Consider the following 19,904-nt stretch of genomic DNA (forward strand, 5'->3'; position numbering starts at 1 on the left):
AATTGTATAACAGTTAACAACACCAGATATATACACACTGTAACGCCTTTACTGGTTGGAGAAGTTCACATTTTGTATTTGTGTTAATCATTGTTGTGATGCTCACATGGTTGATGGTGATAAATACAAATCTCTGCTCCAACAGCTACCTATATAGCTCGGTTTACCTGGCATAGGTAATTAACTGCATCCACTTGATACTTTCAGCTGTTTTTATGCGAAATGAAAAAGCCACATCCAAAATAATTCATACAAAAATAGCAAGAGGCATATAGCATATTGCACACCTGTTTCTTATATCAGAACCTCAGCCCACAGGGAAACTACAGTATTCTTTTTTACATAATAATAATAATAACAATTATAATTGGAGGTTCTTATATACCACTTTATCACAACCTTGTTAGTAGGTTGTCTCAAAGAGGTTCACAAATTATTATCTGTGGTTATAGGGCCTTTGCAACCAGCTAATACCTTTCTCAACTCCCTGGGGAGCATACAGCTGGAGCTGCCATTTCGGCGCTAACCGCTAGCATTCAACAATTCTAACACTGCCCAACCACATACTCATTTATAGCTGAGTAGACTGGAACAAGTGGAGTAAAGTATCTTGCTCAAAGACACAACACATTGCCGTGCCGTGCCGTGGCGCGAACTTGCAACCCTTCGGTCACGAGCCCGGTGTCCTACCACTGGACTACCGTGCCATCACAAATGCCCAGGTCCCACAAGACCATGATTACGACAAATAGGAAAATTTTGCTGAGATCTGCATACATCTTGTATGTCTTTTTGGTTATAAAATCAAATTTATGTAATGACAGCGAGATCAAATTTTGGCAAACTTGTGGCGCATGACCACACAAAGGGTTCACAAACTACATGAAAATTAATCATAGGACCTAACTTGTATTACGTTAATCCTAAATATTTCAAATATCCTCTCACTATCTACGCTGCCGTCGCTTTTTTATTTTGTATTTTTTATTATTCTCATATAATCAACTTATAACATTGTGTAACAGGTATTTTTTATACTAAAAATCATGTTAAATGTAGAAAAAGACTTTTGATAAGTTGCTAAAACTTTTATGTCTCATTTTTAAAATGTTTGGCATTTTGTTTTTAAAAAAACAAGTAATAGCTGGCAACTCATTTATAATATAGAGTTTAAAATTATATAAACAAAATTATCTAATTGTATATTTCAATATGTGTACCCCGGTAATAAAATGGCATAGAAATTATCAGAAAATGCTGTGATGCTGTCAAAAAAATAGCAGCCATCCAAAACCTTCCAAAGGCCAACATCAATACATGTCTGTCGATATATACCAGGTATAGAACTGAAGTGTGAAATACATGTCTGTCAATATATACCAGGTATGGAACTGAAGTGTGCAATACATGCCTGTCGATATATACCAGGTATAGAACTGAGTGTGCAATACATGTCTGTCAATATATACCAGGTATGGAACTGAAGTGGGCAATACATGCCTGTCGATATATACCAGGTATATAACTGAAGTGTGCAATACATGCCTGTCGATATATACCAGGTATAGAACTGAAGGGTGAAATACATGTCTGTCAATATATACCAGGTATGAAACTGAAGTGTGCAATACATGCCTGTCGATATATACCAGGTATAGAACTGAGTGTGCAATACATGTATGTCAATATATACCAGGTATGGAACTGAAGTGGGCAATACATGCCTGTCGATATATACCAGGTATATAACTGAAGTGTGCAATACATGCCTGTCGATATATACCAGGTATAGAACTGAAGTGTGCAATACATGCCTGTCGATATATACCAGGTATATAACTGAAGTGTGCAATACATGCCTGTCGATATATACCAGGTATATAACTGAAGTGTGCAATACATGCCTGTCGATATATACCAGGTATAGAACTGAAGGGTGAAATACATGTCTGTCAATATATACCAGGTATGGAACTGAAGTGTGCAGTACATGCCTGTCGATATATACCAGGTATAGAACTGAAGTGTGCAATACATGTCTGTCGATATATACCAGGTATAGAAAAGAGTGTGCAATACATGTCTGTCGATATATACCAGGTATAGAACTGAGTGTGCAATACATGTCTGTCAATATATACCAGGTATGGAACTGAAGTGTGCAATACATGCCTGTCGATATATACCAGGTATAGAACTGAAGTGTGCAATACATGAGAACCTGAGGTAGTGATTAATGTTGTTTAAATTAAAGTAATCAAGACAATGACCTTCCTCTACGTAACAGACTGATATCTAACAACAAGCAAATACTAATGCAGTCTATTTATTATATTACAACACAACTTTAAAAATCCAAAACAAAATACATGATTTGAACTGGAAAAAGGTCCAGTTCAGGGATATGTATAACCTGTGTTTTAAATGCACAGCTGAAATGTATTACATTTGGTAACTCCCTAATAGCGTACATTCGTACATACATACATACAGAACAGGTAAGTGTGTCTTTGACTTGTTTATTTTATATGAAAAGTACCAGGCCTACATCTAGGTCTTTAACGTAGAGACGTCGACTCCCACCATATTTCTACTGTATTCATATAAAAACAATTATATATTGCAGGCCTTTCATTGAGATTAAAACAATTTTAAAACATTCCCACTTACGTTACAGATAAGTATTGACATAGCAAATATGACAAGACCAGTACAAAAGTGACTAAGCTCCCCGCTTTATAATGAAGAGGTCTGATAATTAAATCCCAATGACAGGTGTTTTTGTAAAAAGTGAATTACCTGTAATTACAAAGTGTTTCTTTTATATATATAAATCTTTGCCAAAGTAAATGGGTAAGTAACTCAAAGTCCCAAAAAAATGTCAAATTGGAACTCTTCTTACTTGGAGATACAGCACAGAATATTAGGACTATCTACCTTAAATTGCATAGGTTATATCTTCAGTAAAGAATCAATGCGTTTTTAGTTGAATCACAAGCATGATAAAGAGCTATAGATTATTGAATTTAACAAGTATAGTTCCTACAGATTTCATTTCGGGGCATCCCAAACAGCCATTGTCAAAGTACATGTACACTGCTTCACTTATTGTATATATGCAGGAGAATACTCCAAGCAGTGTAGGTCATTACCTGCAGGTTTAATGATGCATGCTGCTAGAAGTTACAACATCTCTTTTTCAGGAGAGCTCCACACTATGAAATTTACGAAGCGTTGTTTTACAAATGCTACTCATTATGGCGATGTGAAATTTGACAATTAATTCATAATTTTTGAAAGGTGCACTTAAATACTAGAATCTGTTAAATTATAAAATGTAATTACAAATTACAAGGAAAAATAAAATTATAAAGCAATCAAATTCAAACAAACATGTATAATGTATAAGACAGCAACCACAATGAGTTCTCCTTTCACATATATATACATATATATATATATATGAGTGTCTCATTAAAGATACACGCTACTCTTTATATGTATACATTTTGTACACTGTTAATTGTTTAATCCTTTTAAATTGTTTTAATAATTACATGTATATCTTTGAAATTTACCTAAATTAGAAATGTTTCATCCCTTAAATTCAAATTACAATTCAGAAAAATTAAACCATGTAATATGACCTATCAGCTCTGTGATCGAGTTGTAAGTTTCAACAGTTTCAATTGTGTTGTCACGCCTAGGACAAGTACATGACGTCACAGACTTACGCACTGGAGTCAAAATGGCGTCTTTTTACATTTCAAGATTGCATGAAAATTGTCATTTTACACGAATAAATGCCACAAATTTTGATTAAGTGATAAAAAGGATCTTACACTCGTTTCCATTTCATATGAAATTTGTCGTCACAAATTTTTCATTTCAGCTCGCCTGAGGCTCGCTATATTGAAAAATTCTTAGACTCGTTTCATAAATCTCATATGAAATGGAAACTCATGTAAGAGTTTATATATATCTGATAGAGGAAGAAGACTTTTACCATAATGTTCCAGATTGTTGTCGATGTGTTTTCTTTCAATGGATCCTATATATTTAGTGTGTTTTACAAGCAGTCATTATAAAACTAAGTTCATTAATTCATTAATCAGTAAACAACTTTTTTCCCTGTGATTTAGAGTAGATCAGCTTGACTTGCACATTCATATAGTTCATTCAGGTACATCATATCATAGTTTAAAAAAAGTTTAAAATAAATATTTCACAAATTCAGTAAGTAATTTGTTGACACACCTATGGAAATTACATTTTTTTTCTCTAAAACTTTAATCCCAAAAAGTGTTCAACACCAAACCTTGTCTTAGATTTCTACCACTTCCACTTTTGAAACTCTCATTATTTTAGCCCCCAAATGTGAAAGATTTTATTGACAAATATTTCTCTGCATCACACAGTTGGTATTGCTTGTGTTCAGTGATAAGTGGAATATTATTAATGATATTTAGATATATTGCTACACATTTATTTCACATTAAGGTACCTTCAGTACCTACTGATTAACAAAACTTTGGCCCTGGGCGATGTGTGACATCATACATGACACACAGATTATATATATATATAAATGGGTCACAACCATTATCAACAATCCTTGTATACCGTAATCATTTCAGATTTTCAATTTGAATCTACCCCGAATAATCCACCCAGGGAGCTAATATTGTTACAAACATTTTATAATATCCCAATCAATGTGTATTTGGAACAGAGTTAGCAAATCCCTCTACGAAAATCTTACCCTTAATATCGGCTAATGACAAAGCTATATCAATAGGTCTATTCAAGTGTAAATTTGTAACAAAAAGTATTTACAGGAAAAGAAAATCCTTCTTGTGTATTTAGAAGTTGTTATTTATATGCCATACTTTGAGGTCATGGACTAAACCACTGTAGCACTCGGGGGGACAATGGCCCGTATTGGGGTGCAGTCTGCTTGGCATATTTCTATATCCTATACTAATTAATGACCATTTAGACGTCCCTGTAGCGCATCATTAGCAACATTTTTGTCATTATTTTTGTTATAAATTACAAAGCAGTTTATGGGACTAAAAAAAATACAGAGGCTTTATTATATTTCTGCCTAATTTGTTAAATCCTCTCATTGGTTATGAATTCTTCAGCAGATCATAAGGTAAATAGCGGGCACACCATTGTGGTTAGATCCTACCATGGAGCCCACAATGGCGGCTACTGTACAGACACACCAAGATCGTTACAAGATTACACATCACAATAAATAAGGCCCTTTAATTGTTCAAGTGTGGCCATTCTTGATAAAGGAATAATATTTTGTCACATTCATTGGACTATCTTTACAACAAAAGGCCGATTGTTTTGTAGGGTGAGCAAGGATTTGTTTCTGTTGTGAAATAAGAAGAAATGGTAGACATGTATGACATGGCCCCACATCTACTTACAAAGCTCCTAACACATGCGTATCTATCCCTTACATACCTCCGAACGTATATTTAAACCACACAAAGCTACATAAGTATCTACTGACCTCTCCTTACATTAACACTACCACATAAAACTATCTGTTTTTCAATGACTGAGCAATTTGTAAATCCTGATGCTTTAACTATGTCTCTGAAGCGTTTTCTTGTATACATCAGAAAATCTCAGACATATCCTTCTAAACAAACAAAATTATAAAGAAATATAAACCTTCAATATTTTTGACAAGATAACAATTTTGCTATACACATCATGCAATGGTGATGAACATTGATATATCTTCATAGTCTCCGTAGAGGGAGTCTTATGGACTGTCATTATCAATGAAATTTACTCTTTACTCAAATAAAATACTTGCCATAACATATAAAACACAAAATTTAACTAATTTACATACAAATTAAATGTACATAAAATGCGGGGGGTTTTAATCTTAATTCCATGCTGTCAGTCAAAGATCAATTGGAATCAAACCTAATTCTTCTGAAACACGTAACTTTTGCCAATACATCTCACCCTTAGTAAACACAGAACTTTCCCAATGCAAGTAAATCAAACATTACAAAAATCCCCAGGAAAAACCATTGATTACTCGTTTGAGTGTCCATTAATAGTATGTGTCTGTAACAAAGTTGGAAGGGCTAGATCAATACTAGGGGGTTACAATAACAGGGAGATTCTTATTACATAGACAAACATCAAATCTACATCTGTTTTTCTTTCAATATCAAACATACATGTAAACAGTACACAACATTCACTTGAATTCCTAATTTAGTTTTCAGGTGTAAACAGAGTTGTTTAACAAGCAATCCCGAGGTAGGTAAATTGAATATATTTTAATGGTGTGATAGAGTTGACAAGGACCAAACATGGGCCTTCCTGGGCCCTGTGTTAGGTGTGTCGGAGTATTAACCAGTGGGTATCACCAATAATCTACATTAGGTCTCACTATAGCCTAATTTCCTTCATACATAATGCTAATACAAGCTCACTTGCTCACTGAGGGGAAGCTCTGAACCAGGCCAAGGTACACGGGAGTGACTTGTGTATCTACTGTGCCACTCTACCACATAGATTCATTTAAAAACCTATTTCACCTCTTTACAAACTATGCAATTTGTTTGAAATTGGGATAAACTAGCTACTCACAGCTAAAAGGTTTAAGTTTATATGAAATCTTCAACTTTAATGTTAGGTTATGGTCATTCCCCAACAAAGCTAGCTAATATTTCGTTTTAGGTAATGGAATGATTTTCTTTAATGATCTGATATATACATATTGTGTATGTAAAAAAGACAAAATTTCACACGTATACAAAGGTAAACCATTTATAAAATGATCCAGTGTACATGATTGATATAGCAAAGTACCATACATGAATACACAACCGAGCTGAGTTTAATGGAATAAAACACAACTCACCAGCACACAATGTACATTAATGGTAGCCAGACATTCAAGTACGCTGTACTTCAGCTAGGCAGACATTTTTCAAAATAAATTCATTATCATTTCTTGCACAGCTTTTTTAACAAATGCAAAAATTGACCTGTTTCCTAGCAGCACTATTGCCTTTAGCTGTATCCTTCAAATCAAATTCAGTTGGAGACCAAAATCTTCAACTTTTATGGGACACAACATCATCCTTGAATTAAGAAATATATATGCATCTATACATACTGGTACATTTTTCCCTATACAATCTGGTTAAAGTCGAAAGTGTTAATGACAGCCATTTAAAAAAAATGGATCCCAAACAGGCAGCAACACTGATATCATACTAGAATACCAAAAATTGGTCAGAAAAGAAAAAAATAGAAAATAAATCTTTTAATGTACTTGAATTTCCCTGCATATTTTCTTTCAATTTTAGAATATGTAATAGCACAAGAATTCATTGAAGAAGTTTGAGTGAAAATTATTGAAAGAAGTTGAAAAATTATATCCAGTCTGCACTATTACTGATAGGTACACTATTCATATTTCCATTCAATCTTAATATTTCAGATACATTTTGTATATGCTTTGTGTATACTCATTGTATTTATTGTACATACATACCATAAAAGAAGAGGTTAGACATTATAATGAACAATTAAATCAGAACCAATAGATTAAAAAAAAAAAAAATATTACAAATGTAGGCATAAGGCCTAGATATTTAAAAAAAAAAAGACTTTAAAGAAATGAAAAAAAATGTAGGCTAAGTTGAAACTAGTGATAATAAATAGCATATACATGCTAGACTTTGCTGCTTGATTCTTGTACTGTACATAATCATTGGGGCTATTCAGCCTATGTTTGCATTGCGCACATGTGGTAGTGTTGTGTATGGATTTTTGAGGTGGCATTCTTTGCAACTAGACCAGAGTTCCCATAAAATGTTTTGTGTTAGATTTAAACATAAAGCTTACACATACTGGAAAGGATAGTGGTATCTTTACTGACAGACCAAATATCAATAACCAATAAAACCACTCTGACTCATGTACAATTATAATTATTTGGAAGAAAAAAATTATAATGGGTATTTCCTTCAATTGAATTTAATATGCAGCTTCAAAAAAATACCAGTACACCCAGTACACTGTATTTAGCAATGTAGCTATACAATAACATACATTATAACTTGTCTAAGCCAGATATGACAATTAGGACCACAATATTTGGCCTGTAATGTACAGGGTCCTGTATAAACAGTGAAATGTAGCACTCGTGTAAAAACAGGATACATGTATGAAGAAATTTATTTTAATGCTCTGTTATTTGTAAAAAAAATACTACTAAACCTGCAAAAATGCAGGATAATGTGGGATAATCGCTGAAGTAAAATTGAATGGCAAAAATGAACAGAGTGTTTTCACACATATAAATATATTAGATCAGGTAAAACAACATCAGATTCCAGAGTAGAAAAGGTGCAAATTCAACAAGATTAGCATTAATGGGAGGAATGCTAGGACCAAGTATAGTAGCAAGTATAGTCAGGGATCCGGATTAAACAGGAACTGGTTTTCATAGGTTCTACTGTATGATCAATTCTTTAAAACAAACTTATTTAACCCTTAATTGTATTTAAATTCAACTTTTCAAGTGTTCACACTTTATGTTAAACTTTATTTTGATATGGTAGTCCATAGACCTACAGAGGGAATATAGAAGGAAATAAAAAAGTTCATTTTAGTGACCAATATCCCTTAAAATACGGATGAACAACTGTTTTAGTCAGAAGAGCTCATATATCAATTAATCAATAACAACTTCCTTTATTATACACATTCCTTGTTGTTCAGAAATCATTTGAGGACAAGGCTCAGGATTTATTTTTAAAAAAATAACAGTATGAAATTGTGAATATAAATAAAAATGGCTACCCAGGTAATTAAAAAATTTGCATCATTTAAACATCTGACCAAATTGGTGTCATGTGTTTATTTAATCATCTACATTTTTATGAACTTAACCATTGTGATTTTAGTTAACAGTCAATATTTGCAATCATGAATGACACCAACTTACTTGTTGGTTTTTAGAAATCAATCAATAGCTTTAGTTTTTGAACTTAAAATGTTGTTCAATTTTTATTTCAATAAATGAAATTTATTAAAATTTAACAAAAATTTCAATATTCTTTGGCAGCAGGTCATTGAAAATATCTTCTATGATTCTCAGAAAACTGTGACTGATAAATCAAATGCATTTATTTTCATTTTATATGTACTGTATATAATAAACCCTTGGATACACGTCACAGAAAGCAAACTTCTGTTTTACCCCAACAACAGTGCTGTCAAATGTGACAAGCATGGCTGATTTTGAGCTTATTTAAAAACATAAGCCAATTTATTTACCAGTTTTTGAAACTTGTATTTAAGAATTACACATGCAAAAGTTTGAAAGCTTTGGTAAGATAAATATCGACAAATATGTCTAATCTCTAACGGCGTCAGCTTCATCTCACTCGGGTAGTATAAGAAAATGGTAAAGCCCAGGATTCTCAGTATCAAAACCCACTGATTTTTAACATTTTTCTTAATGACATTTTTACGTTTCTAAAAGACTGTTTTGTGCAATTATGCTGATGACAATACCCTTTCATATATCAGCAACTTTTCTTTAAACCTTAAACTTACTCTATTGAGTATTGAGATTGAATCTGTATTGAAATTTGATGACCATGTATCTAAGATATGTAGAAAGGGCTCCACACAATTAGCTATTTTGAAAAGAATTGGAAATAGTCTTACCAAAAAGGGAAAGATCACCATTTTTAAATCTTTTATTTCATCTAATTTTAATTACTGCCCCCTAGTTTGGCATTTTTGTAGCCTCAGCAACACCAGAAAGATGGAAAAGATACAAGAAAGAGCTCTGCGTTTTATTGAAAATGATTTTACCTAACAGTAACCTGTGATAGATATTTTATGCAGAAACAACCTCACAATTTTACATGAAATTGTTGTTTGAATGAAGACTATTGCTACAGAGGTCTTTAAAATTCTAAATGGGTTAACTGCAGAATTTTTAAATGATTTGATTGTTAAAAATAATGATGAATATAATTTCAGGCAAGAGAATGCTATTCAGGTACCAAGAGTTAACACAACAAGGTATGAAAAAAAGTCTTTTCGTTTTGAGGCTGCCCAAGCGTGGAACAGTTTTGCCAAATGAACCGAGGAAAGTAGAAAACTTCCAGAGCTTTCGCAGACTGCTGCACACTTTGGACGGCCAGTTGTGTTCCTGCACCATATATGGAACTAGTCTTGTTGTTTGTGACAACCTTTTTATCATTTTTATACTTAGTTTTAACCATGTCTTGCGATACCATGCTTCTATGCTTTTACTTCATTTCATTTTTTGCTTAGTGCTCTTATTTACGCATTGTATGACTTACTCAATATGATGTGGCATGATTTTTTTTTGTGCAGCATCAATTTTAATATAGATTTTTATATATAGTTTGTCCTGTACGTGCCAAGTTGTTTTAATTACTGCATGCTGTGATTATTTTTTTCTTGTTTTTGTGTGTATAAGCCTTATTATATGCCTGTTGTTTTCTGCATAATGTCTTATATATCCTGTTTTTATACCTTTGTTTATCGTTATAATAGCGCTACGGAGCTAATGTTTCCATTACAACATATACGACTCGAAATAAAAATTCTTGTAATCGCTTGACCCAATATGGGCCAAAACAGGTGACGTATCATAAATTTGACTGCCCCTTCTGTTCACCAATGATATCAGACACATTTTAATACGCCTTTGACATGATCTTCATGGTCTGAAAAAAATATCATTTAACTTTGAGAAAAATGCAAGACACACCGAAAAATCAGTCAGGAAGCCAGCCCGATACGAAACCAACCCCACCAGAGCTAGGCGTTGTCACTGGTCTCTGCCACCGGTCGCGGCGTAATAGGGGAAAACAAATAAAATATATATAGTTATTCACCTAATAAATATCGTAACGGAAAACTAATTAATCATATAAAAGTTGCAATTCTGTCATATTCATCTCTTCTTCAACTTGTCATACTCTAAATGAGTGACAAAACAAACCCAATATCTGCATCCTGTTGCAATGTTGCCGGAAGCAGCATCACATTTGTAACAACGCTTTTGATTGGTTGACACAAAAAGTAGGGAGCGCTTATTCCTACGAAGGTAAGACTTTGGTAGACGTTTTTTCCCCTGAAAGCTGACATGCTACCAAATAACATAAAGTATGAATTAGTTCTGTTGCAATTTTCTGGAGGTTGGCCCTTTATTTCGACAAAATGACCAGACTAAAGGTCGGTGCACAGGAGTTTGTCTAAAATAATGTGTATGTTAAGGTGTGCTGTGACTTACATCAGCATAGCATATTTGTATTTTAGACATTTGTAACGAACCCTTAATTATGGATGTGAAAATTCATTGTAGTAATCGCAAACTTTTATTTCATGGGCAGTTCTAAAGTGGACCGGGAAGGTGGGATTGAGGCTAGGACCGTTCAATATTTTAGCCATCGAATGTTTGATTTTGGGTCTTAATAATCACGTTATTTTAATTTAAAGCTTTATTTTAACAACCCAAAAACAAACAAAAAATCCCCTCACTCCGCTCGGCGTTGAAGGTTAACGCTTAACCGATAAACGTTAGTCCTCAACAAAGATAACGTTACACACAGAAAAGCTCCGCCTTGTGGAGGACCCTTAACTTAACCTGTAGATCTATCATGGTTTCAGAAAAGCAATTTCTAATTCGTATACGATTGATTTTAGAAACTATAATCGCGTATGACAAAAGTAACAGAAAAAGGACATTTCTATGTCTATATTTATGTTTAAAGACGTTTTCAAAACACTAAAAGAGGAGTTTCTAGACTGTTCCGTTTCTGGTTCTTTCGAAGTGTTAAAAATAATTGTAAGCAGACTGAGTTCAAACTGTTTTTTGGCATCTAGTTTTTGTTTGAAAAAAAGTAAAATATTTGCCTGTGGACAGTTTTTATACTGGAATATGTTTGCCATTGAGGAGAATGTTTAAAAAAAAAGTTCATTGAAAAATATAAAACCTCATTGCAATTTCAAAGTGCCCCAAAGTTCGCATTAGAGCGCTTCTATATTTCATTTTTTTCCGGGGAGTGGTATGCTCCCGAACCCAACTAGGCGGACTTCGCGCCTTCGGCGATCGCACACATGCCTTCGGCCAATATATCTCCCGCATTCGGAGCGAGCAGTTTCCAGTCATAACTTGGAAAACACTGACCCCTTTCCCTCTCTTAAAAATCCTGGATCAGTCTCTGCATTATTTAGGCCCTTCTTAAAAACTGAAACATCCCCCTAACCATTACATGGTTCACAGATTTGTTCGAAAGTAAAAATATATATGACACCAAAATTACTCAAAACGTAAGCTATTGATTACGATCAAAAGATCATTTGATTGTATGAAAATTTGGCACAACTAAACTTTTATAGATATGCTTGCATGTAAGTTTTATCTTCTACTTTCCTGAGTCAAGGGTTCCACTTTGTTTGAGCAAGACCCAATAGCAGTATCAATAGCTGGCACTATATTACAGCACGGCTCGATGTTCTGGATCACTTTGTCAAGTCCCGTCACGAATTCTTATCATCCGACCCTTTTACTACGCCAACCCTCTCCATATCTTAGATGATATGTAAACAAACAGTCGAATCAATACGTAATTTATTTATGACATTTTTTACCCTTACAAATCCCTATATAAGTCCGCACCATAGCTACCATTTGAAACATCAATTAATTTCTATTTGTAAAAGACTGCACGGGCCAAATTATCGTAGTTTGTGGTGACGAATCGGTCTACTTATAGAACAGGTTCGTCCAATGGTTCCACGGTTTGATAGTTTAACAGCGGTGCGTGTAAAACCGATTTTATAAGTATATGTCACGTTGAAATATAAAATTACTTAATATTTCGTGTTATAAGGCCACGTAATGACATTGCTAAGTAATGAGCTGGACTTTTCTAATACTTGTATCACAATCGGGGTACGAGTACGAAACTCTCTCATCTGGATACAATAAATAGGAAATGTACTATATTGGAAAACGCTACTAAATAGTCTAAATCAATCATTTTTGCAATACAACTGATTTTGTAACGTTGTGATCTACATTTCCGTGGTCATGTGGTACGCAATGCCTCGTTTCCACTCGACCAACAATATAAGAAGAGCAGAAACAAGAAAGATTCTTTTCAAAGTATGGTGACCTTATGACCTTGACCATTGACATGCAGGGCCATCAGCTTATTTTTCATAATTGTAATTATGTGAACATTTTAAATTTTTGCTATGAAATCATAGTGTTTAACTAAATAGAAATCTGAAAAATAACCCGTACTACTTCTAATAAAGAAACAATGATTCAAAAAAGTAATCAAGGGAGGTTTTTACTTTGACCTTTGACCTCCATAAGTATTTGTAGCGTCTGAGAGACATCGATGTTCTAAAAGCTTCAAGGTAGAGAGTTTGTACTGTATACAGTATTGAAAAGTAACTATAAGTTGCGGAAAAGGGAACTTATTTTTCTTTCTCATATAACTTCGCTCATTAAATGGGAAAGCATTACCTAATCAAAGCACGGAGACTCTTAGATATGGCCTTTTGACTTTTGCCTTGAACAGTATCGAGGAGTTATACGATCTAATCCAATTTCGCGTCAGTACTGATACTTGCTACGATGTATGAAGTTTGTTAGCGCGTCATTCCGTTCGTTTTTTAGAGAGGATTGAATTTTCAAATAAATAAATACTAAAATAAACTGATAAATCATGCGATGAGCAGAATATTCAAAATATTTTGAATTGTTTCTCAATTGTTATTTTTTTTATACACAATTATCTGTAAAATGCTTAGTATATAAAATACTTTCCCATCTATAATGTTTTCATCACAACTGTCAATTTTTCAATGGGCTTTCTCGAACCTTTATAATTTTGCTTCGAGAATACAATAAATAATCGATAGAATGTCAGTGCATGTCAGTGAGAAAATATCCCCGTTATTGTGCTGTGTTCGCTTTCTTCCTGTTTTCTTGTGGTGATCGATCGTCCGTGGATAGTGAGGAGCCAGGAGACTGGGCCAGATAGCCATGTCAGTACACGTGTTCCAGTCTCATTAACTATTCAGCCGTCGTTTATCGCTCAGCGTTACCGTCGGTTTGTCGTAATTAGGAGCCGCGTAATCATTGGTTTAGGTACTCGAAATCACGCTATACTTAGTCACGTGATAAGGCTTTGTATGGGGAAAACCAAGGAGTAAGTTGCCCTCTCAGTAAACTTTTGGAACACTATTAATTGTTGTTTACTGTCCATTATCTCAGTTTGAAGTAGCCATTTTCTTTAGTCTGCGTAACACTTTACAACCCAAAATCAATTAATTTCTTGATAATTTTGTCAATTTATATTTTATAAAAACAAAAAATAGTTTAACACTACTATACTAAAAACGTAGCTAAAATGCATAAAGTGATATTAGATATTTGGATTTTTATTTTTGCCATAAGTCAGACGGTATACCAAAATGTCCGTACTCAGGCTTTAGGTGTTTTGTCCTGGGGATATTTATTTAGGATATTGTACTATCATAGACTTATTAGACTAGAGATCGAAATACATAAATTTTAAATAATATATACGGACCGTTACTGATTGAATAGGTGTAGGGAAACAATTTACCAAGTAACCATAACTATGACGCCGAAACTTTAGTCTACGTAAAATATCTACCCGAATAAGCCGACATTTGTGTCAGTTGCACTGTTAAGTTTTATCGTTCTAAACCGGCACAATGAAAACAAAGCGAAAATGTCAGATAGTTAAACGTGTTCAGCTATTTCTGTATACGTTTTTATGTGTCACTGCTATTCAAGTATCTGTATTCTGTATTGCTGAATCTGTATTTTTTACTGTGCATTAGTATGGTCCTAGGATGTTGACTGTATTTAAAATTATGTGATTATGAGCTCTATTGAAACTTTACATTTATCGATGAGTAAATTATCAGCTTGTTCTTTTATTGTCCATGGTATAATATAATCCTCAGATATTCTTTTCCTTTCTTTCTCTCTACATACCCATTTTAAATAGTGACCGAATTCTTGCAAGTTCAGGTAAATACGTGAGGCGACTAATGAGGGCAACCTGTATTATCGAGAGATCTTCGGCGTGACTCTATTTTGACGAGACTGATATAGGGATCCTGTAGTATCAATGGTATTGTGTGACTGTCGTGCGAGTTGTAAAAGTTCAGCGTGACCATCTTATGAGGCGACTTATGTGGCTACTCTGTATTTGGGGCGAGTTCTAGTTCTGTATGACTGTCGTATGAGGCGATCTATGAGGGCATCATAAAAATGAGATGACTTATGTGGGCATCACTGCTATGTCTAGAGCTCTGTGTCTAAGGCTTTCTGTTTGGATACTCCAGCAGTGTCGGGAGACCTTTGTTGATGAATTTTGAGGCGACCTATGTGGGAATATAGGGTGATCTGTGTGACTTTCGTATGAGGTTACTTATGCAGTGTCTGTGGCTGTTTTATGAGGTGAACTGTATGGGCACCCCAGCGGTGTTGAGTTTTTTGTGTCACAGTTGTATGTGGACATCCCTGCAATATCAGGAATTCTGTGTTTTATTAGGAGACGTGTTCGGAAATTCTGTGTCTGCTTTATGAGTTTACTTCTGTTTACTAATTAGCATTCCTGCAGTGTCAGGGATTCTGTGCGACTGCTTTATAAGGTAACTTATGTTGACATTCCTGCAGTGTTGGGATTCCCGTGTCTGTTTTATGAGATAAATTATGTGGGTCTATTTTATGAGGCAACATATGTAGACATCCCTGCAGTGTATGGGATTATGTGCGACTATTTAATTGACGACTTATGTCGGGGCATCCCTGCAGTGTTGGAAATTATGTGTCTGTTTTAGGAGGCGACCTATGTTGATATCCTTGCAGCGGAATTCTGTGGCTGTTTTGTGAGGCGACCTATATATGTGGGCACAATTGCAGTGTCGGGGATTCTGTGCCTGTTTTAAGAGGCGACCTTACACTGTCACTTGTGATTTGCTTATTGTTAGGTCTCACACACACCAGCATTCCTTGTTTCAACACCCCACCCCCACCCCCTTTTATATGTATTTTTTTTATCTTTATTGTATTTTTTTCAATAACAGATATGTTTCACTAATGGGCTTAATCTTTCTCTACCAGAATGTGAAAATAATCATCCTACTCGTGAAATATAAACTTTTATTCATCCAGATACCAAATTATCCTGTATTTCATAAACGTCAGCTATATGTGTGTATATCACAATACTGACCATAGTGTTAGCTACACACATGACGAATTAAATACTTCTTAAGGTATCAAATGTGAAGATTCATTTTTTCACACATTATTTCAAGTCCTTGTGGATTAATAGTGTTTAATTAAGAACATGTATATTATCCAAAAAGTTTTAAAAGCTTTAGCTACTGCAGACTGATCACATGGAAATCATCGCCTTCTTGTCTCGTAGGAATCTTTATATGACGATTCTCTCTAGGATGTTTTTGGAGTGTCTATGGGTATGCCTGTTCACAATTTCTACGTCTTGATGACTGTGTGTTCATATGGGTTTGCCTGATGATATTGAAGTGTGTCTGTGGTTTTGACTGATGAAATTGAAGTGTGTCTGTGGTTTTGACTATAAAAACATGACAAGTGTTCTAACAGTTTGACAACTTAGTCTTGAAAACGGTGTGTGCCTGTCTATGGTTTTGAGTCTAGGGGTATGACAATTTTACAACTCTCCGTTTTGATGACGATGAGTGTCTCTCTGTGTATTGTCTATGGGGTTACTGATTATTTTAAGATGTCTAACGATGCTTAAAATTGACAAATATCTATCTTGAAAATGGTGCATGTGTCTGTAGTTTTGATTCTATGGATATGACTATTTCTTAATTTTACACCCCTCCAATTTGATGACGGCTTGTGTGTATTGCAGTGAAGGATAAGGTGTCTATGGTTTTGACTCTATAGGTATGACAAGTTCACCATTTTACAACTCTCCGTTTTGATGACGATGAGTGTGTCTATGGGTGTTATTATATGGGTGTGACAGGTTTATTCGATTTGATGACATTATGGGTGTAACTAAATGGGTGTTGCTTGAGTACTTACAAATGGATAACTCTCCAACTCGATGATGGCAAATCCGAGGATGGAATTTCGGTTAATGAACTAATATTTGCATTGCTGCAGTCCACCACACAGTTTGTGGGGGACGAGTCCACACTGTAACATTTACACATGGACGGACAGGGGGACGGGGATGCCCCCACCACCCCCTGTCCCCAGCACAGCAACAGCAGTAATCCAAACGACAGACAACACATCCGCGGCTGGCGTAAAGCTCTGGGGAAACCATGATGGCTTTTAGTTTTTGACTTGTCAACTTTCAGCATACTACGGCGACCGGGCAGGCGTTGGTGTAATGCCATTAAGGCCCAGGCAGTGCCCCACAATCCGCATAGCGTTATATCCCCACACCCGAAAGATTTTCGGTACAGGGCTCGCCCCAAGGTAGCAGGATCCGGTATTAGTTCAACCTGTAAAATATATACGGTAAATAATAGAAATCGATCATATACACTGTATATATATAACGGTAATAGCTGTCAACTAGATCACGGGTGTGTACTTAGTCAGGTATGTACCCTACCTGTATATGTATAGGTACCCGTATCGGACAGGTAACGAGGTTAGGTAACACTCATTAGGACTTATGTGTCCATTACTCTCACATGAACCCACCTTTCTCCATTCCGGGGTTTAGCAGGCCTGCCATTCATATAGTGTGTCGCGTTCGTCATGTACATACTGTGACCACCATTACTGTAATGCTAGATTGTCAATCGACTGTGTCGTCACGTGACCAGGTACATGTCTTTGTTGCTGTTCAATCGTGTACATTACGACCTTGTCCCCTAGTTGTAGCATGGCAACCTATGACGCTATTAGGCGGTTAGGGCTTTCAGGTAGGTTTCGCTTTCCCTTGGTCAGAGTAACGTACCTGGGCAGTAATTGACCGAACCCGACCTCGCCTGGCTGATCTCTCATGCTACGACTGGTATTAAATCTCGATAGCCGAAGATTTAATTTTAAATAAAACAAATTAAATTCCATATTAAAATTGTTTGTGGTAATACCCGTTTTGATCAGGATTTAGCCCAGTTTATATGTGCCAAGTACGTGTTTTTTTTTCATTATGTAACTACATTATTTGTCCTACTGTAGGGGACTACCTTGGTTAGACAATGGACGCATGCTTATCGCTTAAATACGACCCGAGAGCTTTAATTACATAATCTGTCATAAAATCAAGAATATATACATATATCTAAACGAGGACCAAACTAATAGGAACGCCACTCCTTCACATGTGATATTTTCTCTACATTAAAAAAATAATGCTATGTGACGATTTTTCTGCTCCAGTTACAAATCTAGTGTAAATCAGTTTGTAACGGGAATGACCCAGACCAGTTAGTTTTTTTCCCCAGTAAATGTAAAATAGAGACAAAAAACATGTTACAAAATGTGAATATGGTGTTTGGATATCGATAGGTCCCTTTAAATATTTTGAATGGAAATTCAATGAACTCCTCAGACTCTGTAGGTCATCCACTACGAGTCCTCTTCCGTGACTAGTACTGAGGCCTACAATTTCAGTCGTGTCCCGATATCTGAAACAATACGGAGCTCACTGCAGTAACCCATCTTATCAGCCGCTCCATCGGCCGCCACGGCCCAGCGCTGCTGCATGTATATAATAACAGACTGATGCATTCGTTGTTCACAATGGTAACAACGGGGCCTAAAATTACACATTGTTTTCCGGTTTCGTCCATAAAAAAAAACAATGTCTTTCAATACCGTATAGCATGTCACTGGAGTGCCCGAAGTTCACCGTGTATACACACAGACAGACAGATTGGACTGTCATTTGCAGATCATCGAAATAACACTGATGTTAGCAATGGTTGCTCGGAAAGTTTGAAATATTGATCGAACAACTAACCATGTTGATCAGAATATTAACAAAGTTGGTCGGAACTGCAATGTACGGCAATGTCGATTGATACTATAATGTTGTTGATGGAGACCGCAAAACTGACAATGCTCGGATCACTGAAAATATCAATCAGACCAACAGTAAATAAGAACAATCTTGACCAAAACAATAATAAAAAAGGTCGGGACATTAACCATGATCGATCGAAATTAAAATAATGTTCATTATAACAGGAAAAAACCTAACGGGATCTATGATTATTCTTAACGTCAAAAATGTTGATCAGAGCACTAACAATGTTGATCAGAGCACTAACAATGTTGATCAGAGCACTAACAATGTTGATCAGAGCACTAACAATGTTGATCAGAACACTAACTATGCTGATCAGAACACTAACTATGCTGATCAGAACACTATCAATGTTGATCAGAACACTAACAATGTTGATTCGATCACAAGCAATGTTGATCAGAACACGAACAATGTTGATCGGAACACTAACAATGTTTCTGAATACGAACAATGTTGATGGGAACACTAACAATGTTGATTCGATCACAAGCAATGTTGATCAGAACACGAACAATGTTGATAGGAACACTAACAATGTTACTGAATACGAATTTTGATGGGAACACTAAAAAGGTTGCTCGGAACACAAAAAATGTTGATCAGAACACTATCAATGTTGTTCGGAACACTTACAATGTTGACCGGAACACTAACTATGCTGATCAGAACACTAACAATGTTGACCGGAACACTAACTATGCTGATCCGAACACTAACAACGATGACCAGAACACTAACTATGCTGATCAG

General features: G+C 35.2%; 1 protein-coding gene across 2 annotated transcripts in view; it reads right to left on the reverse strand.

The window, feature by feature from the left end:
- Window positions 1-17,902, reverse strand: part of LOC110453996 (polycystin-1-like) — an 82,392-nt gene extending 64,490 nt beyond the window's left edge. Inside the window, exons 1-2 of one of the 2 annotated variants that reach the window (XM_021503280.1) lie at window positions 17,819-17,902; window positions 17,186-17,613 (exon numbers count right to left, since the gene is read on the reverse strand). In XM_021503280.1, coding sequence (XP_021358955.1) covers window positions 17,186-17,505 — 320 coding nt within the window. In that variant the 5' untranslated portion in view covers window positions 17,506-17,613; window positions 17,819-17,902. Of the gene's footprint in view, window positions 1-10,943; window positions 10,954-17,185; window positions 17,614-17,818 lie in introns of those variants that run through there. The other variant, XM_021503305.1, reaches the window with a different exon arrangement.
- Between the last annotated feature and the right edge of the window lie 2,002 nt (window positions 17,903-19,904).

This window comes from Mizuhopecten yessoensis, unplaced genomic scaffold (genome assembly GCF_002113885.1).
Source record: "Mizuhopecten yessoensis strain PY_sf001 unplaced genomic scaffold, ASM211388v2 scaffold897, whole genome shotgun sequence".
Lineage (NCBI taxonomy): Eukaryota > Metazoa > Mollusca > Bivalvia > Pectinida > Pectinidae > Mizuhopecten > Mizuhopecten yessoensis.